This window comes from Chrysemys picta, chromosome 4 (assembly GCF_011386835.1).
Source record: "Chrysemys picta bellii isolate R12L10 chromosome 4, ASM1138683v2, whole genome shotgun sequence".
In the NCBI taxonomy this organism is placed as follows: Eukaryota; Metazoa; Chordata; order Testudines; family Emydidae; genus Chrysemys; species Chrysemys picta.
Window position 1 is genome coordinate 57,758,170 of NC_088794.1, and position 24,785 is coordinate 57,782,954.

Genomic DNA, 24,785 nt, shown 5'->3' on the forward strand with positions numbered 1-24,785 from the left:
TGTGCTAGGGGAGAAAAAGTGGGATGGGTGATCTGGTTTGTATTCCTGGCTCTGGTACTTAGTGTGCCTCAGTTTACCTGCTGTACAGCAGGGATAACTTTTACCCTCTGTAAAGCACTAATCTGTGCATAGACAATGCTAAGTTGTTAACAGGTTCCGACTGTACTATCTCAAAGTATATATCTCACAATCCCTAATGAGATACTTCACTGCAGTCCTGTTTGAAATCTAAGCAGCCCCTCATGAACCTCTGTTGCAGTCACATGTCTGCACTGCACATGTCTGTCTGCCCTGTTCTTGTGAGGTTGTAGGATATTGAAACTGACAAGAATCCTGTTCTGGTGATTTCAGAGAATAGTAATTTTGTCAGTTTCACCATCATGCCTACTGCAATTAATTTTGCTGAGTGGGATGCTGAGAACCGTAGGGCCCTGCGCTAGTCCGGCTTGCTGGTTCTAATAACTTATTTTCCATGATGAAAATATGGGCATCCTAAAGCAACCTTTTAAAGAGGGTAGGAGTTTAGGCTTTAAAATGTTAACTTCAGCTATGCATGTGTCCTCTAAAACTATCAAACTAAACCAGGGCTGCTTATAGATGGAGCACTTAAGGCAACCCCTTAAAGCCCTGTCTGCACCTGAATCTTTTGCTGTTGCAACTGCCTGTTGTTCCTGGAAGCTGCCTTGCGTTCATGTGCAAAGCTGCTTCCTGTGGTGAGTAGACATTCCTACCCCCTCTGCCATTGCTCCAAACCAATGCGGTGCAATTAGAGTTCCCCTCTCCTAGGACTAAGTCGCTGGGTTAATCAAACACATAGTTGGCAGGGGTTAAAGATTACACAGGAAATTACTTCCACTGGATGGGACTCAAGAGACCTTAGTTTTAATACCAGCTCTGCCACTGGCCTGCTGGTGACCCTGGGCAAGTCACTTCCCCTTTCTGTGTCTCAGTTGCCCCATCTGTAAAACAGGAATAATGATACTGACGGGTAGGAGTGAAGTGGAGGGGCCCAGCTGTGGAACATCCTTACTCTGACCCTGGCCCAGGCCCATTGCAGGAGCCCAGAGTGATCTTGAGCCAGGGAGGGCACTTAGGACAATAAATGAAATGGAGCTTGTAGAAATGATTGAATAAATAAAGGAAAAGGAACTTCTTTCCCTTGAGTTACCAACCCACCACTCCTCATAGCAGCACCTCAGCCAAGCAGGCAACAGAGCCCTAGCACCTGACTGCCTGGAGACTGAGGACCTGGGCAGGCTAGTGCCAGTCTATAATGCAGGCTCACACAGTGGCTTTGTACCTTTTCAGTGGCCATACTAGGTTTGAATGCTCCTGGCACTGAGGTAACAGACCTGCTCCTGGTAAATGATCCATTCAATATCAGTGCTGCATAAACAGGTAGGGGGAACAAATAAATGTGCAGAAGTGTAAATAGCCACTATAGACACCGCTGCTGCTCTAGAGAGAGGCACTGGGAATTTGGGGGTGATCAGCACACCCAGTATTGAATGTGAACTAAAGCAGCATCCCCCATGCACAGGCAATGCAGCAGCTGCCCCACGGCATGTGGAGAGGGGGCTGTGGCTGTGAGCTTGGTTCAAAATAGGCCTCTGGAAAGCCTGAAAGAATTCTGGACTGAGCTGCATCTAGCCTCAAGTTTCCAGAGGGATGGATGCTTTACCCGTGTAGATCATCATCTGGGAAGCACCGATCTAACCAAAAGGTAACGATAAACCACCCTACAGTGCAGTGAGTGTGAGGGGAAGTGAGCGGGTGATGCAATGACTGGCGGGCAGTCTGGTCTTAATGTCATTGTAATGATTCCCCTCCCAAGGCTCTTGGGAAGCTGTATGGTATGAAAGCCACCTCCAATTTCACTGGCATGAACAAATGCAGCTGATGCCTGGGAAAAGAGAGGGAGGAAAATCGTGGTCATGTCAACTTTTTTGGACTGTGATCAAAGGTGTTTAAAAGCTAGGGGGGGGAAGAGTAGAGCTGGCGCCAAGGAAAGCAAATTCCACCCGCAGCTACCTCCTACCTTAAGCTGTGTCTGTGAAGTCCCTCAAGGGCAAGTGGTGTCATTACCGACCAAGAGGAGGCAGTGGTCTGAAGTCGACAGGTTTGATTCTCCTGTCACTTACCTGGGGTAGCTCCAGAATCTTCAGCCGTTGCTCTCTTGATTGGACTCCTGGTCCTTCACATGAAAGCACTGTTGTTCTAGTCTGCAGATACTAGCTGGCTGTAGGACTGAGTAGGTGAGTAGCCAAACCAGAGGATAAAGGATGTATTACTCCCACCAACTAAGGGAGATTTTCTTTAACGTGTCATTTTTGGAGCTCAAGAAGTAGGATGCTGGGCCTGGCCTGGTTGGGGGTTGTGGCGTTTATCCAGTAATTGGCTTGAGGCTGCACAGTGTTTGTTCGTTACAAGGGCAGCAGTGGGGAAGCGAGGGCAGGACATGCATGCCCTTCTGCTGGTTGAGACACACACAAGGCTGTGGTGTAGTGCACAGAAGTGCGGGGTTGGAACAGCTCTGGTTATGAAGATCCAGCGGCGTATGTCTCCTGCCTGATGCAGGAGGGCACCTGAGCCAGAAGTACGCTGGTATGTAGTGACCTCCCCCCCATGGGACTACCACTCTCCCTCTGACCACGAAGCTGCCCTCCCTCCTCGTGCTGGGAGCAGGACCTAGGAGTCCTGGGTTGATTTGAACTACAAGGTGAATAGAAACCTGGCTAGATCATCGAGCTCAACGAGTAGTGATCAATGGTTCCATGTCTAGTTGGCAGCCAGCATCGAGTGGAGTGCCCCAAGGGTCAGTCCTGGGGCCAGTTTTGTTCAATATCTTAATTAATGATCTGGAGGATGGTGTGGACTGCACCCTCACAAGTTTGCAGATGACACTAAACTGGGAGGAGTGGTAGATACGCTGGAGGGTAGGGATAGGATGCAGAGGGACCTAGACAAATTAGAGGATTGAGCCAAAAGATATTGGATGAGGTTCAACAAGGACAAGTGCAGAGTCCTGCATTTAGGACGGAAGAATCCCATGCACTGCTACAGACTAGGGACCGAATGGCTAGGCAGCAGTTCTGCAGAAAAGGACCTAGGGGTTACAGTGGACAAGAAGCTGGATATGAGTAGTCAGTGTGCCCTTGTTGCCAAGAAGGCTAATGGCATTTTGGGCTGTATAAGTAGGGGCATTACCAGCAGATTGAGGGTACATGATCATTCCCCTCTATTCAACATTGGTGAAGCCTTATCTGGAGTATGGTGTCCAGTTTTGGACCCCACACTACAAGAAGGATGTGGAAAAATTAGAGTCCAGCGGAGGGCAACAAAAATGATCAGGGGGCTGGAACACATGACTTATGAGGAGAGGCTGAGAGAACTGGGATTGTTTAGTCTGCAGAAGAGAAGACTGAGGGGGGATTTGATAGCTGCTTTCAACTACCTGAAAGGGGGTTCCAAAGAGGATGAATCTAGACTGTTCTCAGTGGTACCAGATGACAGAACAAGGAGTAATGGTCTCAAGTTGCAATGGGGGAGGTTTAGGTTGGATATTAGGAAAAACTTTTTCACTAGGAGGGCGGTGAAGCACTGGAATGGGTTCCCTAGGGAGGTGGTGGAATCTCCATCCTTAGATGTTTTTAAGGCCTGGCTTGACAAAGCCCTGGCTGGGATGATTTAGTTGGTGTTGGTCCTGCTTTGAGCAGGGGGTTGGACTAGATGACCTCCTGAGGTCCCTTCCAACCCTGATATTCTATGATTCTGTGATGATTTGTGACTTTTGAAGGGGCGGGTTGGCTTGGCTTGGCTATGCTGCATGCTGATGTGATGGCAGCTCTAGCCTCAGGGGGGCCTTATGGCAAGACCCTGTGAGGTCAAGCCCCCCAGCAGCCAGCACGCTAACTTAAAAGGGGGGTTGCTACAGCTCCTGCTACATCTAACATGGCTTTCTCAGGCTACCCACTCGTCTGCCACACCAGCCATGGCTGCCTCTCTACCTCGTTCTCCCTGGCTGCAGATCTCGCGAGAAGGGCGAGCGAGTGCTTCTCGCGAGATCGCGGCGCGGCCCGGGGAGGAAGGCGGGGCGGGCGAAGATGGAGCCGGGCGGTGTCGGTGGCTGCGGGGGGCCGGGGCCGCTGATCGTGAACAACAAGCAGCGGGGCGGGCTGCTGCCGGCGGGGAAGGGCCGCGAGTTCAACCGCAACCAGCGCAAGGACTCCGAGGTGAGCGCGCGGCCCTGCTCCCTCCTCGGTCCGCCGGGCGGGGGGGTTCGGTTCGGTTCCGGCTCCGAATGACGCTTCCCCCCCGGTCGCTCGGGGCGGGGCGGGGCGGTTGGGTACCGGGTCCAAATGGAGCAGACCCCTCCCCCTTCTGGGTATAAGTGGGTCTGACCCACCCCCGTGGGGGTCTCGGTATCGGGCCAGCCCCCTTCCCCTGGGCCTTGGTAGTGGGTGCCCGGGGCCAGCCTGGATCCTGTCGGGGAGGGAGTCGGTACCTGCCTGGAGCCCCGCCTCTCAGTGGGCCTGGCTATGGACATACAGACCAAGCGCCCATCGGTGCGGTGTCTGTGCGCCAGGCCTGAGGCTGGCTGGCTGGCGGGTGTATAAGAGGGGCAGGGTGTTCAGTGTTGGCCCGCACCTTGGAGCCGCTGCTATGTTTGTGTTAGGGGGAGGGGACATCCAGAGCGGTCCCAGACCCAGATTTCGGGGGACTGACATCCCTGTGTCAGGCGGAGCGATGCCAGACTCAAAAGGTGACATGGTCCATACGTGGGAGATTGAGTCCCAGTCAGAGTGACTTCTTAAAGCAGTGGTTCTCAACTCCCCGGGTGCTTGCAGCCCAACCAGCGCACAGCTCAGGGTCATACAGGTAGTATATATATGGTGTGGATGCGGCCCACATAACACAGAGAGAGCTGCATAGGCGGCCCACAATGATAAATAGGTTCAGACCCACTGCCTTAAAATGGGTAAATGAATGTTGCTGTTTCATTTGATCCCAATCCCAAAGGTGAATCTGAAGAAGTTTTTTTTTTTTACCCACAAAAGCTTATGTCCAAAGAAATCTGTTAGCCTTTAAGGTGCCTCTGGACTCCTCATTGTTTTTCCAAAGGTGACTGTGCATCCTATCCTCTGCTAGCGATTGGCACAAGATTCATGTAAAGCTTAGCCAAGGGAACATATTGATGACTTACATTTGTTTTTTTTAAAGCTACTGCATCTTGCTGCAGTCTTGATCTCTTTCCAACCTCAGTAATATTGCCTCTATTCTCTGTATTATTTATTTATTTACTTGGTTATTTTTGTATTCTGTTAGTACCTAAAGACAAGGATGAGGATTTGGACTGTGGTAGCATCCCAGACTTCCAGAGTGGTTCACATTTATTCTAAATTGATAAAATCTGAGAGCTCCCTGGTCCAGACTAGTCTGCTCCAATTTTAGGATTAAATAAGCATGTGGATATATAAAATTTTACATAGTGCCTTTCACTACAAAGGATCCCAGAGTGCTTTATAGGCTGTATACAAACGGGTCACTCACCACTGAAATGCAATTCAATGGAACATGATTTTTCAACAGCACAGAGCAACAGTACACAATCGGGTAGGAATAAGAAGTGTTGAATATTACACCCATTCAAAATACAGAAGGCACTTTAGTAGGTTACCGTGATACTGTTGATGTGCCGGTAAATTTCATATCTGTTAGACTGAAAACACTGTACTGAACTTGCAACAGGATGAATTTTGAAAGTTATGGAGACTGAATTTTTTTTTACTGAATAGTGACTGATTAAAACTGTTTTTCTTCTGCCATCAGGGCTATTCTGAATCCCCGGACTTGGAGTTTGAATATGCAGACACAGATAGATGGTCTGCAGAGCTGTCGGGTAAGGAAATTAAACCTAATGTTTAAATTAACTTGTTTTTGGCTCAGTGGTCCGTAAAAGAACACGATCGACTCAAAAATAATATATTTTTCATGATTGTTTTTAGCTTAATAACACATTAGTTAATTAAAGCTAATAGGATTTTAACAATCATTATTTTTGCCATATACCCTGCTTTTCTTTTTTGCATTTCCCACCTTGGACAACCAGGCTAGTCAGTTTCACTTGACTTGCTTGTCAGTTTCAGCTTTCAGTTCTCATACTAGTGGATGTAGTGTTTGGATCCCAAATACTTTAGAAACTTACATCCAGATAAACTCTTTCCACTGGAAATAATATTTTAAATACCGAAAATAATTTCTATTGAATTTCACTTATGTAAAACATTGTTCTGAGATCTTTTATGTTTTGAGCATTTGAGTATACATAAGCCCCGTCGTTTTCAGTTTAAACCAATTTTTACTGAAAAAATGTCCAGGTTTTACAAAAAGTATTACTCATTTTTTTCTGATTTTCACCCTACTTTCGTATCATTCAAATATATAAATAATAACTTGTTTTATTAGGAAAATACAATACATTGCGTGAGATTTATGTATTATGATAATACATTAGTCTGTGTGTGTATATGCAAAGCTGACTGTTGAAGTAAGACTATGTGTTAGTCTAGAAGATACACACAATAACAAACAGGCAGGCATAGGCACGCACTTATTTTGTGTATCTGAACGTACTAGTGAATCTCACGCCCACCACTTGCACATTTCAAGCTGTTAGCAGATAGTGGTTTAAAGATTTGGCACGCTAAAATAGGAAGAAAACAAAAATCCGTATCAGAATAAGTTTCAGAATACAAGGAAGTATTCGAAAGTTTAAAAAAAACCAAACAGGAGAAAAGGATGAAGTTGAGTGTACGCGCTGCAAATGGTGTGGCCCAATTATTAAATGTAAATATTTATAGGGCAATAGTTCTAAGTTTACAACAGTAAACCGTTTATTCAAATGAAAAGTTTTATTTGAGGATTAGAGATATGTTGTTTTCTTAAACTCAGACGTGGCATTGTGTTTTGAGTTCTGTTTTAGTTTCTGCAGCAAACCACATTGATGAACGAAATTCAAAGCATTACAGGTCTGTCTCATCTTACGCGGGGGTTCCGTTCTGCGGTTAGCACGTAAAGCGAAAACTGCGTATAGTCAAAATTACATTGAGTTCAGTGGTGGGCGGAATCGCCCGCACTACAGGTACAGTATTAAAATTGTTATTTTTCTCTTTTTTTTGTTTTTGCCGACCGCGTAAAGCTGAAATCGCGCATGTTAAATGCGCATAAGATGCGACAGACCTGTAATCGACTGAATAATTTTTTCCCTGTCTTTCTGTCCGCCAAAATAAATCCCAATATTTACCCAGAAAAATTACTAACATTTTTTGCCCCGATTTTTCACCTGTTTTGGTTGCTGTGATAATAAACACTGATAAATTGTCTGGAAAAAATAAATAAAATAAAAACTGAAAACAAAGGACCCTAAGTGTAGAAAACTTCAGTGATGAGAAATCTTTTAAAAAAAAATTAATATAATTAGTATGAATAGAAAAAACCCATAGCAGCAATTTCCAGGTAACAAGTCAAACCATGCCGATTCTAATGCTCACAGAGTCCAATAAACATTAAGTGTGATATGACTGAAGTGAAGTTCGTGCTCCTTAGTTTCACAGCTGAGAACTGGTTAGTTTTTGGGAGGTGTTTTCTGTTTGGATGCAGAAATGAAATTGACAGTGATGCTCTCTTGGCAGAACTATACAGCTACACAGAGGGTCCGGAGTTCCAGCTGAATCGAAAATGCTTTGAGGAGGATTTTAGGGTCCACGGTAAGAGAACTGTCTTCTCCCTCCCACATCGTACTATGGAGATGATGTCACCTGTAGAACATAGACAGTAGGAGACAGAAGTATTGATGTGCTGCTATCTCTGTGTCAGAAGGAAGGAACCAGCCACGTACATTGATTCCTTGTTTACCTTAGCTGGTGTTTGCTGACAAATGTTGTCAATGTTCACAGGACACCTTCTAATATGCCTCACCTGTGAACTGGAGGGGAAAGAGTAGGTTCGTGTCTGTGGCCTAATCAGCACTTAGGCTATCAAAATGTGCTAGGTGGTTAATTGGTGCTGACTGTGGCTGTGCTGTAAGATGTGGAAGTCTGTCCATTAAGAACAACCATCTCATTTTATGAAGGTTGTTGTCTGTACTGACTTCTGATCACCGCTGATGTGGATTCAAACAGATGAGTCTGATTAATTCTGTCCTGTACTAGAAGGCTTTAGTCCGGGGTGGGCAAACTTTTTGGCCTGAGGGCCACATCGGGTTTCTGAAATTGTATGGAGGGCCGGTTAGGGAAGGCTGTGCCCCCCCAAATAGCCAGGCGTGGCACGGCCCCCACCCCCCTATCCAGCCCCCCCCTGCTTCTTGCCCCCTGACGGCCCCCCAGGACTCGTGCCCCATCCAACCCCCCCGTTCCCTGATGGGACCCCTGCCCAATCCACCCTTCCCTGTGCCCTGACCGCCCTTGGAACCCCTGTCTGTCCCCCGCCGCCCAATCCAACCCCTCCACTCATTCCTGACTGCCCCCCTGGGACCCCTACCCCATCCAACCACCTTCTTCCTGTCCCCGGAACCCTTGCCCCTGCCTGCCCCCCACTGCCCCATCTAACCCCCCCCCCCCCGACTGCTCCCCCGGGACCCCTGTCCCCATTCCACCCCCTTGTTCCCCGCCCTCTGACTGCCCCGCCCCCTATCCACACCCCTGCCACCTGACCACCCCCCCAAACTCCCCTGCCCTCTATCCAACCCGCTCCCTGCCCCCTTACCGCGCTGCCTGGAGCACCAGTGGCTGGCGGCGCTACAGCTGCACCGCCCAGAGCATTGCGCTGGCGGAGCGGCGAGCTGAGGCTGCGGGGGAGGGGCCGGGGGCTAGCCTCCCGGGCCAGGAGTTCAGGGGCTGGGCAGGAGGGTCCCGCGGGCTGTAGTTTGCCCACCTCTGCTTTAGAGTTCCCTCTGCCTGGCCCCTTGATGATCAGACGTACCTATGCTTTGTCCCATGGCTGTGATGAGTGCCCTGTCCAAATTGACAGTCTGGCTCTCTATTTATGCTGAATGCTCTGAATTTTCCTCTCTTCATTTTACATCCGATGAGAGAACTGCGGTTGTAACTGCTTCATAGTTTCATGGCTTTTGGAGAGGGGGAGAAATATACACCCCCGTCCAGCTGTGGGGAGCAACCTCACACAAAACTAGCTGTGTTTGGCTTTTCAGTGCTGGATAAAAAATGGACCGAGCTGGACAACAGCCAGCATCGTACCCATGCCATGCGGCTTCTTGATGGGCTGGAGGTCACTGCCAGGGAGAAGAGGCTCAAGGTGGCCCGAGCCATCCTCTACGTCGCACAAGGTATGTTGCAGTGTCGGCAGAAGAATTGGTCCTGTTCTGAAATCCCTGTTAACTTTTCTGTGTAGAATCTTTATTAAAGGGGCACCCAGGTTAGAAATCATCTGTTTAACACCAGCTTCCCTCCCCATGTCCCTGGTCACACCTGCAGCCGTTAGATCGGAATTAACTTGTTACGATTGCTGCCATCTTACCTGTTGTGCATTCAATGAGTCATTTTCACCTTTATTTCTAGTTGGGTTCCTGTTTAGGGGCTCGATTCTGAAGCATAAGGGGTAGCCCAGGAGGGTCTGGGGCAAAGGTTGATTTAAGCTGCGGAGCTGCATCCTCCAAAAGCGCCTCGAATAATAATAATAATTAGTATGTTGTTTAAAATGCCTTTGCAATACCCATGTTCTTCCTGCACTGAGGGCTGCTGTGGCCCCAGTCAAATTAAGAGCAGCTTGGGCTTTGTCTGCCAGTGGAATGCTCCATAGGCCAGAATGGCTGTGGGGCTGAGCACTGTCCCCACTCCCTCTCCTACCCCCAGGCCTGTCCCCTATGCTGTGGGCAGCATGGGGCCACGCACCTGAGCCTTACAGAGCTGCCACAGCGAGGGGAATTCTCCCTCTGGCGGTTGTATCCATTTTACACTCCCTATATCAGATCAGCGTGTATGGGCCGGGGACGGGGCCAAAATCTGGCCCCAGGTTCTCCTGCACTAGCTCAATGTGGTAAAGTTTGGGTTGCAAATGCTTCAGGGGAAATCTTTAAATCCAAATGCATAATTTTAACTGAAAAATATTTCTCTTAAATACTTTTGTCCAACTTCTAACCAAGTAGATGGGGCACCGGAACGGGAGTTGATCTAATTTCTTTTTTTTCCCTGAGACCTGGAGCAAGTTTCTTCCCCTCTCCGTGCCTGTCTTCCTGTCTGTCATCCGTGGATCAGATTCGCATGGGCTCTCTGAGGCTTGCTTGAATGTCTGTGAAGTGCACTGAGATTCTTGACGGAAAGGTGATCCAATAATAACGTTATTACAGGCACCTTCGGAGAGTGCGGTTCCGAGGCTGAAGTTCAAGCCTGGATGCGATATAACATTTTCTTGCTACTGGAAGTTGGTACCTTCAACGCTTTGGTGGAGCTTCTGAACATGGAGATTGAGTGAGTATCATGGGGCTGGGGATATGAAAAGCTGTGCCCGAAGAGTTTTGGTAACCTGTGCGTGAACTACTCCACCTGGATCTTTTTCCAGTTTGTGAAAGATGCTCACTTCCCAGCAGCTCTCTGCTCCCAATCCAGTTTCCGTTGGAGTCAGCGGGAAGGCTCCTGTTGACTTCAGTGGGGGTCGGATTGAGCTCTGTCTCCAAGGACCAGGGGCAATGTAGGCAGCAGTAAGTTTTGCAAGTTTCAGAGTGCTTCACGCGTGTCCTGGAGATACTGCCTCCAGGTCAGTCCAGTCAATCCTTGGTAAAAAGCAACAGAGGGTCCTGTGGCACCTTTGAGACTAACAGAAGTATTGGGAGCATAAGCTTTCGTGGGTAAGAACCTCACTTCTTCAGATGCAAGGCATCTGCAAGGCATCTGAAGAAGTGAGGTTCTTACCCACGAAAGCTTATGCTCCCAATACTTCTGTTAGTCTCAAAGGTGCCACAGGACCCTCTGTTGCTTTTTACAGATTCAGACTAACATGGCCACCCTTCTGATACTCAATCCTTGGTGTGTCTATTCAGGCTGCCAACTGTGGTGGTCGATTTTGGCTACTAGGAGCTGAAGCCCTCCCCCACCCCGCCTCCAACCAGTGGTCAGTTGGTGGCAGCTGGGCTGGATTTGTACTGGAGATCTCACCTGTGTGCTCTCCAGAACACTTTTATTCTGCAAGGGGAAGAGGAGCAGGGAGGTAACGAATGGTCAGACACCCATTCTAGCGAGAATGGTTCTTCCCGGGGGTTAGTCCATTTAGCCAGTGAGCATGTTAGACGTGGCGCATCCTTAGGTCTGCCCTGAGCGTAGACTGCTAGTGCATTGTTGATGGGCGCCTGGGGGGAGAATCCACTAAGGATGAAGCCCTTTCACGTCGGCAGCGGGCTCCAGAGCAGAGACCTTTGCACTTGAGGGAGGGGTTTCCGAGGGCAGGCCTGGGAGCTAGGAATTCCTGAATGCCAATCCTGGCTCTGACACTGACTCCCTTTGAGGCCTAGGGCAAATCACTGCATTGCTGTGTCTGTTTTCCCATCTGAGAAATGGGGCTAAGTTGTGGGGGTGCGGGGGGAGGTTTAGTGAGATGTTTAAGAAGCGCTGCTGCAGCAAGTACCGAATGTGATTTAGTTTCCCCTAGGAGAGAGTCGTACCCTTTCTGTGGGCCTCTGATCAACTGGGACTAATTTCCTCAGACATGAGGGACTCTGCGCTTGCTCCCTGTGTCGCCGGATTGATTTGGAGGCTTCCAGTGTTTGGCATCAGTAGAGTCTAGTCGTGTCAGATCCCAGTGGCAGCGATCAGCTCTCCTGTGTGGTTTAATTGGTTGTTTACGGTGGTGTTAAATCATCCAAGCTGCGTTTTCCCAGAGGGAGAGGTGGGCAACCTGATCTGAGGGTCTGAGTCTCTTTCCTCCCGCAGTAACAGCGCCGCCTGCAGCAGTGCCGTGAGGAAGCCCGCCATCTCCCTGGCCGACAGCACGGATTTGAGGTGAGTAAATGATGGGGAGATGCTGCTGAATGTTAGGCTTCAGGGTCTAAGCTGAAGGCCTGGGAGTTCAGAAAGGAGCTTTGGCAGGTGCGTTATGGGATTTGTTTCCTTCCTTTGAGAGGCAGTTCAGTCCAGCAGAGAGGGCTAGGAGTCAGGAGAATGGGCGCCATTTCCAGAGTGTTGACTCACTGTGGTCTCTTTGTGCCTCATTTACCCCACCTATAAAATGGGTCTAATGGCACCCGCCTTTGTTAAAGTGTGTTGAGCTTTGGGCTCGAAAGGCACTGTAGACGTGCTCAGCTCATTAGCATCTCTGCAGGATCAAGTACAGCCTGCTGCTGGAGGCTGGATACTGGACTGATGGACCAGTAGGGCTTGCCATGCAGGGTCAGACTGTCTCCTAATCCATGTACACAGTGAGTTACTTCTACTGGGTCAAAAGACGGGGGGCAAAGAGGTGAGGAGTGGAGCACACTCTCTCAGCCTTTTCAGGTTGGTGACCCCTTATCTGAAGTTAGAAATTTTCACTACCCTCTTTTATTTATTAAGAGTAAAAAGTGTATCAATAATGCCGATGCAGAGCCTAGATAATTGGTTAGTTTGTGTGTTACCAGAGAGGGAATCCTTGACCTGCTTTCTGCCTGTGGTACACAATAGTTTCGTCTTCTGAGGGCTGTAACACTTTGGTCTAATTCTGGTTGTTGGCTTGGTGCGGGGCTGACTGGGGGATATTCTGTGGCCTGTAATATACAGTTGGTCAGACTGATCATCTAGGGGACCCTTCTGGCCGTAAACTCTATGACCTTGAAGGACCCTGGGTGGGGAGGGGAAGAGGGTTCAACATCTCGTGATTCCTCCCCACCCCCGGAGGCCATGACCTGCCAGTTGGGTAACACTCCTCCAGAGGGTTTCTTACCCCCAACTCCAATATCTAGCTCTAGTCCCCTTGAGTCTGATCTGTTCCTCGTGCGGGATATGGACAAATGGGAGCAGAACATGACTGCCTTTCTAAGTGTTGCTGGAGCCAGCAGGTCATAGGCGCCTCTGAGACCTGCTCCCCTCTCGGTCATCCATTGGTCCTGTCTGATTCTCTGCGGTTTGCAGGGTGTTGCTGAACGTCATGTACCTGATCGTAGAGACGGTCCGGCAGGAGGCTGAGGGAGACAAGGTTGAGTGGAAGACGATGAGGCAGACTTTCCGAGCAGAGCTAGGTAGGAGCCTCCCCTGGGATGTCCCGGGTGTGTAATGGTGGGGTGGGTAGGTTACAGCAGTGTTCTCTGCAAGGTGATGAGCCGGGGCCTGGAATCTCTGTAGTGGTTCGAATCTGGCCCGTTTGGTAGTGACCAGCAGTCCTCCGCTTACAGCAGTTCAGTGGCCTGTGTGAAGTGAATTACTGGGTCCCATTCCAATTCCCAGGTGACATGGGCCCACTCTGCAGAATCCATTCCCAACGCTCTTCTTGTCTGTCTTGGCAAATCAGCCAAAGCCTGAATGGGCCATGGAGACAGGATTCTTTTGCTGTTAGTGGAGGATTCCTCTGGGGCAGGGTTAAGCTACACCGGAGGGGGCAGAGCCAAGGAAGCCAGCATTCCCATTGCTTGTGCTGTATCTCTGCTGTGGAGTCTGGTCTCTGGGGCCATCCTTGCCCAGCATCAGAGTTATTTGTAAGCAAATACGGTAGATTCTGAACTTCAGAAGGGAGGAGAGGATGAGGGCAGGGGTGAGCAGGTAGGGGATGGGATGGTGAAGTTAGGAACATGCGGAAGCTCTGCCCTGAAAGGGAGGTGGTGATGGGAGGGTGGGCGGCTCCTCAGGTGAGCATGGCTGTTATCGGTGTGTTTGCTTCCAGGGGCCCCGCTGTATAACAACGAGCCATTTTCCGTTATGCTCTTCGGAATGGTGACCAAATTCTGCAGCGGCCACGCCCCACACTTCCCTATGAAGAAGGTGCTGCTGCTGCTCTGGAAAACTGTGCTGGTAAGAATCCCCGGGTGTGAGCAGGGGAGTTGGAACAAGTTTTCTAAAGCCATCATCCAAGTAATTCTTTCTTTGGCATCTAATCTGGAGCCGACTTGGCTGGAAGCAAGTGATAGGGGCTGTCTTGTCCTCTGCTGAACTCGGTACACCCGCCCTGAGATGCAGCTGAGTAATTGTAAACAGGGGATCATCGTGGAGTGGGTGTGTTTCCAGTGGGCTCCTGCAGAGATCGGTTCTGGCCCTTCGCTGTTTCACACTTTTAGCCACGACCTGGAAGGAAACAGAAAATCATCACTGATAAAGTTTGCAAGTGACACAAAAATTGGGGGAGTGGTCAAGAATGAAGAGAACAGGTCACCTGATTCCGAGCGATCGAGATCACTTGGTCAGCTGGGCGTAAGCAAACAGTATGCATTTGAATACAGCTAAATGTAACTGTATTCCTCTAGAAACAAAGAACGTAGACAGAATGGGGGATTCTGTCTCGGGAAGCAGCGACCCTGAGAAAGACTGGCGGTTGTGATGGACAATGAGCTAAACATGAGCACTGGTGCAATGCGATGGCCCAAAGGGCATAAACAGGAATCTCCAGTGGGAGCAGAGAGGTTATTTGACTTCTCTTTGTGATCTCTGGGATCTGGGTATTTGACACTGGTGCGACCGCTGCTGAAATACCGTGTCCAGTTCTGGTGCCCACAATTCAGTCAAGATGTGGATAAATTGCTGAAGGTGCAGAGAAGAACCACAAGAATGATGAAAGGATTAGAAAACCTGCCTTCTAGCGATAGACTCAAGGACCTCAATCTATTTAGCTTAACAAAGAGAAGGTTAATTGGTGACTTTGACCGTCCATAAGAACCTGGGGAACAAATATTTAATAATGGGGTCTTTGATCTACCAGAGAAAGGTCTAATAGGATCCAATGGCTGGAAATTGAAGCTAGATGAATTCAGACTGAAAATAAGGCATACATTTTTAACAGTGAGAGTAATTAACCATTGGAACAAGTGTGTGACAGCTCTGCTCACGGTCAGGGACATGGCCCTGTACCATCCTGGCAATGAGGAACAGTTTGATAACTGGCTAGACACAAACAGTATGTGAGATCACCAGGGTGTCAGTCTGTAATGTAGATAGTCCCCAGTGCAGGTTGTGGCTTGGAACAGGTGAAATTCCACAATCCGTTTACAGGGAGCTATTGACAGGGTCGATTTTCTATTAAAATTCCCCCTCCCTGTGGTGCTAAACACATTGCCAGCTGTCAAAGCTGAAAGCACCTTCCGTGTATGAATAACAAGGGTTATGCTGACTTCCTGGAGCCTTTAACTCCCAGCTGCCCTTGTACTGAATACTGCTGGGTTCCTGTAGCAGATCCTCCATTCCTTCAGAGGAAGTAGAATGGTAGGACCCTGGGGCAGTATCCCATTGCACTTTTCACAGTCCGAGCGCTCCATAGAGATCCTCTCACTCCGTGGTGAGACCTGTCACCAGTGTTATCCCCACGTTACAGATGGGAGGCCTGAGGTACCAAGAGTTTTGGATGCTCAGGGTCATAGAGAGGAGATGGTGTGAGCAGTGGGATTAGAGCTTCTGATGACCAACTCTGTGCTCCCATCTCTAGACCATACCCCTCTTTCCTGAATGACCTCTTGACCAAAGGAAAGTGCGCCCTTCACTTCGCTAGATCTGTGATGTCCTGTAGCTAGAACCCCAGCGGTGCCTTTCTGTCCATTGGCTTTTCAGCTGTCTTCAGACTGAGCAGTCCAGCATCTGACATAGATAGACCCTAAATAACAGACCCCATACGTAAGGTTTATGGGCAGAACTCTTTGTCTCGAGGATCTGTTCACGTGGACTTTCTGTCAGGTGGTGTGGGGTGCTTGGAGCTCTGCCGAGTGAGTGAACCCTGTACGCTGTGTGTCCGGCGGGCGCTTGTACATGCGGTCGCCTCAGTCACAATTCTGGGTGTGTGGGGGGGTCTGTTGCAGTGCACTCTGGGAGGCTTTGAAGAGCTTCAAGCCATGAAGGCCGAGAAACGGGAGATACTGGGCCTCCCGCCACTTCCAGAGGACAGCATCAAAGTGATCCGCAACATGAGGGCTGCGTCCCCACCGGCGTCGGCCTCCGACCTGATCGAACAGCAGCAGAAACGGGGCCGGCGGGAACACAAGGTGAGGCCGAGTCTGGGCGAGGTCAGGGGGGTCGCAGAGGGAACGTCACCTTGCCCTCAAGGGGACAGTGAAATTAACAAGGGTAACACAGAGCAGCCAACTTCTTGCCCTAGGCATGCTGGGGAGTCAAGTGTGATCTTGGGGTGACTTGCGCCCCAGAGATAGTCTCCCCGTGTCAATCTGACGTTCACCTCCTCCCCACTCAGCCGCCTTCTCCCTTGGTTCCAGGCTCTGATTAAGCAAGACAACCTTGATGCCTTCAATGAGCGGGACCCTTACAAAGCTGACGACTCCCGTGAGGAAGAGGAGGAGAATGACGATGACAACAGCCTCGAGGGGGAGACGTTCCCCCTGGAACGAGATGAGGTGATGCCTCCACCCATCCAGCACCCTCCCACCGACCGACTCACCTGCCCAAAGGGGCTGCCCTGGGCTCCCAAGGTCAGGTGAGTTGTCTCCTCAGGACCACTAGGAATGACCTCGTGCCAGGCCCCTGGCAGCGTTTTGCCATCGGCTTGTCTAATGAATGCTGAGTGGCGATGGTTAAAGTGTGAGACAGGTTTCCGCTCCCCCGATGGAGACCAGTATCCTTCAGGATAAAGACAGGACCCTCTAGGAACTGTCCAGCAGTGGGGCTGTCGAGATCAACCACCCCATTGTTACGAGCCTCCAGGGTGGTGGCATTGTCTTGGAGCAATGATGGGTTATCGTGTTCCACACTGGAACTCACCTAGAGGGTGGGGACCCTCCTGGGGTGGGACTTTGAAGTGGAGGCGGAAGCTCTGCTCTCTCTGAATCTCACTTGATCCAGGAGAGCTCTGTTGGGCTGATTTGTTCTTCCTGGTTGTAATTACGCGGGCACTCTCCAGCACGGCAGTGGTGGAAGGTGTGGGCCTGACTGCATGGTAAGTGATCTCCTCCTTCCTGCAGAGAGAAGGACATCGAGATGTTCCTGGAATCCAGCCGCAGCAAGTTCATCGGTTACACGCTGGGGAGGTGAGTTAAAGCAGAGCTCTGGGGCCTGGGCAGAGCCAGTTTGTGGGTCATCCCATTTCAGCCTCACATGCTGACGTGCTGGCAAGGCTACAGCAGATGGGCAAACTCCCGCCTGGCTCAGTGGCTGCTCTCTGCCCTGTAGGAGAAATGGATCCTCTCCTTTCTGACCAGGAGGAGGGGACGTTTTCAGCCTCTGTGTCAGTCTGGCTTTTTCCTCTCTCTAGTGACACGAACACGGTGGTGGGGCTGCCCAGACCCATCCACGAGAGCATCCGAACCCTGAAACTGGTGAGTGCCACCCTCACGGGCTCCCCTCAACACTGCCTGTATGTGCGGATGCCTCTAACCCCTCCCACCAGTTGAGGGCCGACTGTCCACCTTGTCCAGGTGCCAGGCCTCCAGCCTGCCCTCTCTCCTGTTCTCGCAGGGCTGCCCTCTTCTCCCCTGCAAAGTTCCCTGTCTACCCTGGGTCTCCCGAACCAGGTCAGCCCCTTCCCGTGGTGTGACGACCATCCAGACTCCGGGCCACTCTCTGGTCGTCAATGGAGGGTTACCAGAAAGGTCCATTCGCTTTCCTGTTGGAATTAATCCTTTGTGAGCAGGTAGCAAACTACATAACGGTCAGGTGGACAGAACGTGTAATGGTCATAAAATGTTACAGGCACCTGCCTTCACAAGCCCGTCTGTGGCTTCCCCGCTGGGTGGGCTGCAGCTGGTGGGGTGTGCACCGTCAGCGAAGGGACTGGGGGAATCTCCCTGTGCCACTGGCCGGTGGCATTAACCTCCCCTGCTCTGTCTCTGCGCAGCACAAGTACACGTCGATCGCGGAGGTTCAGGTTCAGATGGAAGAGGAGTACCTGCGCTCCCCGCTCTCTGGGGTGAGTGCCACAGGGGCGCGCCCCTCTCTGGGGAGTCCACACATTGCAGGGAGGCAGATCCGTAAAGTGACTCTTTGGGGAGTGCGAGGAGGAGGCTGTGGGGCCTGCAGAACTGCTGATTGGGGTTTCTTTGGGTAGGTGTCTGTCCTCGGGGACCCTGCCAATCCTGTATCCCCTGAGGAGGTGACTGCATGCAGGAGCCTGTCACTGTGTGCATTCAGTTAGCCAGAGAGGTTTGCTCAAGGGTAACCTGCGGGGGGAGGTTCCTCCCCCCTCATGAGCTCTTATCCCTATGTGGCAGCCTGCTGTGTGACTGCTAGGCTGTCCTTTGGGGGATGGGAGGGCTGTGCCCGTGTCCTGGGAGGCCACATTGTGCTCGTGTCTGGTTCTGCAGAGCCAGGCAGGCCCCTGCACCCCAATCCAAATCGGCCACCTTGCGAGGGCTGGAGACGTTCTCAGGGCGCGGTTCTCTCATCTTTGTACTAGGGGGAAGAGGAAGTGGAGCAAGTTCCTACGGAAACCCTGTACCAGGGCCTCCATCCCAGCCTGCCCCAGTACATGGTGAGTTGTGGCCACACTACAGATCCTAGGCCGAGCCCCGTCCCTTCCCACTCCCCCGCCTTGACCAGTACAGCTGGACTTTCCTCTCCAAACTTACATTGGAGTGGGCCTGATCCCATGATCTTAGCCTCTTTCCACTGGTATGTGCCAAGTCATACTGGATCACTCCTTTCCCTGTCCGTTGGCGTGTGCTTGATTGTTCCCTCTGCTGCTTCAGACCCATCTCCTGACAAGTGCCTGATTGCCCCTGCTTGTGAGTATGTCCCCAGTCACATGACTTCTGCCCACCCCTGCCCTTTGGTATGTGCTCCCTCTTTGCAAATTGACACGCACCTTGTGGCATCCTCTCGCCTTTCCCCACCGCGTACCGAATTGAGGGCCATTAAGAACCTCGGCGTCAGCGCCCACAGCCCTGTTCTCTGCCCTCGGAGGCCCTTCCCAGCCTCACCCAGCTCTCGGATGCACTCCACAGATTGCCTTGTTGAAGATCCTGCTGGCCGCAGCCCCCACCTCCAAAGCCAAGACGGATTCCATTAACATCCTCGCGGACGTCTTGCCGGAGGAGATGCCGTGAGTGCCCTTCTCTGGTGGCCTGGAGAAGCCGACGGCGGGGTGAATGGGGGGGTGAGAGAACAGGGGTGACTAGGTCTCTGGTAGGTAGAAGGCCCCTCCTGGCTTTGCATGGCAGCGCTTTAAGGCCTGGCTGGTTGTGCTGGAGCTGGGGAGTCTTCGCCAGCATCCAGACTGCGGCAGGTGACTCAGTTTCCTGTGCTGGGAGCAAGTCTGAACTCTGAGCTAGGAAATGGCCTGAAGCTAGACTCCCTAGATTCTGTCAGGTCTCTCGCGCTAAGCAGGGTTAGGCCTGACCCTTGCTTGGAGGGGAGATCTTTGGCTCACACCCAAGATTGCGCAGGTAGCGGTGCTGGTGACTGTAGCAGGCGCCTTCCCTCTGAGTCAGGACTTGCAGCGCTGGGGGCATTGTGCTAGCAGAGGTGTTCTCTTTCTGCTGAGATGTCAAGCTTGGTACAGATTCCAGGGCGTGTTAGCCCAGCGTCCTGGCCTAATTCCAACTAGTGTGCCAGTCTAAATTGTGGTTTCAATCCGATACGGGATTGGCCTCCCCTGAACATTCTCATGTTCTGTTAGCCGCTGCTGCCGTCCGCCCCAGAGATGGCCGCGTTTCAGCGGTGGGATGGAGTGGCTACAAACTAGGCATAGGGATCAGTTGGTTGACTGGCCACCTTGGGATCTTTGGGGTGAAGTGTATCCTGGAAACCTTATTCGTTAATTAAAGGTAGCATGAGCGTATGGAGTTGCAGGAAAGGCCTTCAGGGGACAGCGGGATGATGGCTGTGGAGAGGGAGAGAAGGGGCAAGAGGCGGTGGGCTGTACTCCCTTGGTAGGATTGTGGTCTGGCTGTCTCTGGCCATCCCCTCTTCTGGGGACTGGTTACCCCCTCCCTGAGACGGGGGCTGAGATTGGGGCTTTGTCCTCCAGGACCACGGTGCTGCAGAGCATGAAGCTGGGCGTGGACGTGAACCGGCACAAAGAGATCATTGTCAAGGCCATTTCTGCCGTGCTGCTGCTGCTGCTCAAACACTTCAAGTTGAATCACGTTTATCAGGTAAACCTGGATGGGGACCCCCGGGTGGGGGACTGCCGCCCCCGCCCCCCCGCACACAGATGCAGCTCACTAGGGGAACACGGAGCACCAGGGGGCGCTCAGGTCTGCTTGCTTATCTGCCTCCCTTATCTTTGCTCTTAGTTTGAGTACATGGCCCAGCACCTGGTGTTTGCCAACTGCATCCCACTCATCCTGAAATTCTTCAATCAGAACATCATGTCTTACATCACTGCCAAGAACAGGTAACAGGGTGCCCAGGGCTTGCTGTACCACCAGGCCCTTCGCTGACCCTGCATCTGCTATGGAGTGGGATTGCTGCACAGTGGGGTGCCCCTACCATCACTAAACCTGCAGCAAGCTACCCAAGTGGGTTGTGGGGTACCTGATGGGGTCCCTCACCATCACTGACCATGCCATGGGGTATCTGGTGGGGGCCCCCCGTCACTGGCCCAGTGTGACGTACTGAGTGGTTGTGGGGTGCCTTGAGGGCCCCCAACACTGCACCCACAGTGGGGTACCCAGTACCTGCTCCCCCTCCCCAAGTGCTGCTCCTGCCGTGGGGCCCATAGGAAGGGAGCTGTTCTCGAATCTCTCCCATCAGACTCCCTTCCACGCTACTGAATCCCCAGCAACGTCCCCTCTCGGTTGTGGCCCAGGCACCAGGACCCGTTCTCAGTAAATGGACGTTGTCAGCTATCCCCAGCATGGGATCCTTCAGGAAGCTGCCCCGGGGGGTGCAGGGGACTCCATAGAGATCTCCCCACGCAAGGCTGGGGCTGTGCATCGGCAAGCAGGAGAGGCTGAGGCCCTCTCTTCTCCTTCCAGCATCTCGGTCTTGGATTACCCTTACTGCGTGGTGCACGAGCTCCCGGAGCTGACGGCAGAGAGTCTGGTGAGCTCAGCCCCCTGCAGTGCCCTGCAGGCTGCCCCCCTCCTGCCTGTCATGTCCTTTCCCTGCTGGGGCCAGAGCACAGAGGGGCTGTAGGGGAAATGAGGAGAGCTCTCTGCAGCACCGGGAGGCCTGGCATGTGGGAGCAAGCCTGTAAGCACCCAGAGCAGGCGGCTGCTGCTCAGAGGGCTGGGGCAGTGCTGGGCTCTGGGCCTTGCTGTGACAGCCCAGGCTTTCCGGAGATCAGCTCCCCGCACATGTGACTGGGATCCAGGTAGCGCTAGGGGAGGGCTGGGTGGGAAGGGACTCCTGGCCTTCAGGTTGGCCCTGTATAGCATGAGCCTCCTCCCACAGGCAGCCCATCCCTGCGCGACACACCCCCAAGCCAGCTGCTCACCCTCCCACCCGGCTTTCATCTCTCTGCAGGAAGCTGGGGATAACAACCAGTTTTGCTGGCGGAACCTGTTCTCCTGTATAAACCTCCTGAGGATACTGAACAAGCTGACAAAGTGGAAACACTCCAGGACCATGGTGAGTAGGGGCCCATTGGATGTCGGGACCACAAGGTGCAGAGACCTGTGTGGGTGGGGGGCTGCGTAAGGCTCTATATGGCCTTAAAAACCTCCGCGTGTGGAGTGTGGGCTGAGTCTTCGATCCAGCCCATGTCCTGATGCCAGGGAGGGGTATGGATGGGCTCGGTGTACATGTGCCTGGCACAGCATTACGCACTGCGTGTGCCCCGTGGCGCGGTGTGACCAGTGTGCCTCCTAGATGCTGGTGGTGTTCAAGTCGGCTCCCATCCTGAAACGAGCCCTGAAGGTGAAGCAAGCCATGATGCAGCTCTATGTCCTGAAGCTGCTCAAGGTGCAGACCAAGTACCTGGGGCGGCAGTGGAGGAAAAGCAACATGAAGACCATGTCCGCTATCTACCAGAAAGTGCGGCACCGGCTCAACGATGACTGGGCCTATGGAAATGGTACCACCCCCACCCTCTGCCCATGGCCTCTCACGTGCCTGATTCATTGGGGTTGGGTTGAGCCCAAGGGAGTGCTTATCCCAGGGGGCATCTGCTCACTTTGCCCAATAGCAGGTCAGGCTGGCACCTGGCCAGGAGCCCAAAGGGCGTCGCTAATTGGCATAAAACGTAACAGGTCTTTAACATACCAGATGGAGGCGAAACATTGCATGCTGGGACCTGTAGTCTCCAGGAGGCTGTCCCTCCATATTACAGATGAGGGCAGCTGCTTGGACAAAGATGGAGCATTGCATGCTGGGAGAGAATGGCATGGGTGGGTGAAGATGGAGCACTGCTGGCTTCATCTCCACCCTAAAGATGTGGGCAGCAGCAGTCGACCTAGCAACTGTGGTTGAGCTGCTCCCGTTTATACCCATCAGCTATCAGGAACTGGCAGCTGTAGGAACTCGCTCCCCAGGGCAGCTGTACCAACCTCCCATTATGGGGAGGTGGCATCCCAACTGCTATATGGGAGCAGCTCAGTGGTACAGTTAGCCCAGTATCCTGTCTCTTGGCAAAAGCCATAAAGCACCTAACTGCCCAGTGCCCTCCCTGACTCCCACTGGTGATAGCTCAAGCCCTGAAGCTTGGGCATTAGGAGCCCTGATCGTGGGATTCCTAATCAAAGGGACTTTTCCTCTTTTGACACTCGTGGGCAGGGGCAGCTGCCTGTCCAAGGAGGGAGAGGGTAGGCAAGGTATGACCAGGAGACCACCTTCCCCAGGCTATATAGGCCTAATGTCCTCCCCCTTCTGCCCTAGATCTGGATGCGCGCCCCTGGGACTTCCAGGCGGAGGAGTGCGCCCTGCGAGCCAGCATCGAGCGCTTCAACTCCCGGCGCTATGACCGGGCGCACAGCAACCCTGACTTCCTGCCCGTGGATAACTGTTTACAGAGCGTGCTGGGCCAGAGGGTGGAGCTGCCAGAGGATTTCCAGATGAACTACGATCTATGGCTAGAAAGGGAAGTCTTCTCCAGACCTATCTCCTGGGAAGAACTGCTGCAATAATGCCTGTGTGACATTAGGGGGCCCTGCAGAGACTTGGAGCTGGGGCTAACGTGCCGAAGGGACGATGCCGGGAATGGTCGAGTTCCTCTTCCTCATCCACTGAAGGCATGTTCCAGGTGTGGCCTATGCTGCCTGGAACAGCTGTTCCTCCCTCCTTCTCCAGATGGCAGCCTGGCTTCATCCCACCTGCTCAAGGACACAGCAGCACCAGTCACAGGCCTTTGCGGGGACCCAACAGCCGCTGCAGTTCCTGGTGAAGCTTGTGCCGACTGGGTTCCTGGGTCGCTTGGCTTCCACGCTGTTCAGTGAGGGGTCTGGGGGGAGGACAGATCTCCTCCATCATCCCCAAGACACTAGAGTCCAATCCCATCCGAGGGAAGCATGTTCCTTGGCCCCACTGCTTGGCTCAGACAGGGCTCTATGCTCTGCCTCCGTGCCGGGGGTTGGATGTGGCTGCCGGTTCTGGTCCCAAACCAGTCACTCCTGCCCACTCAGTGTGGTGCTCTGTCCCCCTCTAGTGGTGGTTGAGCCTCCTACAGCTTTGGCCAACTCATCTGGGGTCTCCACTCAGGCTGCAGAGGCTCCTGCTTTTAAAACCGGAAGTCCCGGGTTCAATCCCCACGGAGGATGACTCACCCAGGGCATGGCATCACTCTAGCCACCTGCCTTTTCCTACCTCCTTCCCTGGCCAGAGGCGGGGAGAGCAGCCTCGGGTAAGGCAGAGGTGTGGGGGGCATAGAGAGGGGCTCGGGAAGAGGGTGTGGGGAGCAACAGGCTCGGTGCTGCCACCTAGTGTGTGCAGGAAGGTGGAGTGGTGGTAGCAGCAGCCTGTGCTCTCACCAATGCCAGGGCTGGGCATAGCCGAAAAGACCCCAAGCAAACAAGGTGGCTGATGCTAGGATGCAGGGGACATGGTGAGTGGAGAAGGGACCTTCATTTGGAGCTGGGCTGCTGTCCCGCCTCACCCCGCTTGGTGGCGCAGGGGAGCTGTACATATCTATAAATAGCCCTGTAACCATTCCTCCTGCGTAACTCCAAATGCCAGGTTTTTAATGTCTTTGTGACTCTTTGCATTAAACAATCTGTTGCGCTTGGACTTGGCTTGAGCTAGGTGTGGGGCTCCTCCATCCTGCAGAGCAGCTGCTCCCTGCCGATATCCAGCAGGCCCCTACAGCTTCCCATCCACCTTCCCCAATTGGGCCTTTTCTGCTCTTGAGGCCACCCCAGTCTCCCCTTCTTCCATCAGGCCTTGAGCCCAAGGCTCTGTGGGCCAGCCTGTCTCAGTAGCTGTGCCCGCAATGGGGGTCTGGCTGTTCTGGCAGCTGGACCAACCTGCTCCTTCCTAGCTTGCAGCTTAGCCCCTCTTAAACACACAAGGTTTTTCTCCTTGGCCAATGACCGTGAGCCAGGCAGGGTTTCCAGTGTCCTCTGATCGCCCCTGGGTCTGCCCATACAGCCGATCCCCATGCCAGGTGCTAGCAGAGCGGGTGAGGTGGGGACAAGGGCAGGCATTAGAAGATTCGGGTGACAAAAGTTGGGGGTGAGTTATTGACCCCTCTCTACATAGCTCTGGTGGGATGCGCCCTGTCTTGCTGTGTCCATGGATGGATAAGATGGTAGTTCCGACCAGAACACTGCAGGTGATCAGGGGGCTGCA

General features: G+C 52.4%; 1 protein-coding gene across 1 annotated transcript; it reads left to right on the forward strand.

Annotated features, from left to right (window-relative positions):
- Nucleotides 1-4,066: 4,066 nt before the first annotated feature.
- STRIP1 (striatin interacting protein 1) lies at nucleotides 4,067-24,224 on the forward strand. Its single transcript, XM_005311569.3, has 21 exons — nucleotides 4,067-4,232; nucleotides 5,830-5,899; nucleotides 7,692-7,766; nucleotides 9,209-9,343; nucleotides 10,364-10,484; nucleotides 11,940-12,008; nucleotides 13,113-13,219; nucleotides 13,858-13,985; nucleotides 15,974-16,156; nucleotides 16,385-16,602; nucleotides 17,087-17,152; nucleotides 17,377-17,440; nucleotides 17,959-18,030; nucleotides 18,517-18,591; nucleotides 19,064-19,161; nucleotides 20,089-20,215; nucleotides 20,357-20,457; nucleotides 21,041-21,107; nucleotides 21,531-21,635; nucleotides 21,876-22,080; nucleotides 22,881-24,224. The coding sequence occupies exons 1-21, from the start codon at nucleotides 4,104-4,106 to the stop codon at nucleotides 23,126-23,128; spliced, it is 2,463 nt and encodes an 820-aa protein (XP_005311626.2). The 5' UTR covers nucleotides 4,067-4,103; the 3' UTR covers nucleotides 23,129-24,224.
- Nucleotides 24,225-24,785: the final 561 nt, after the last annotated feature.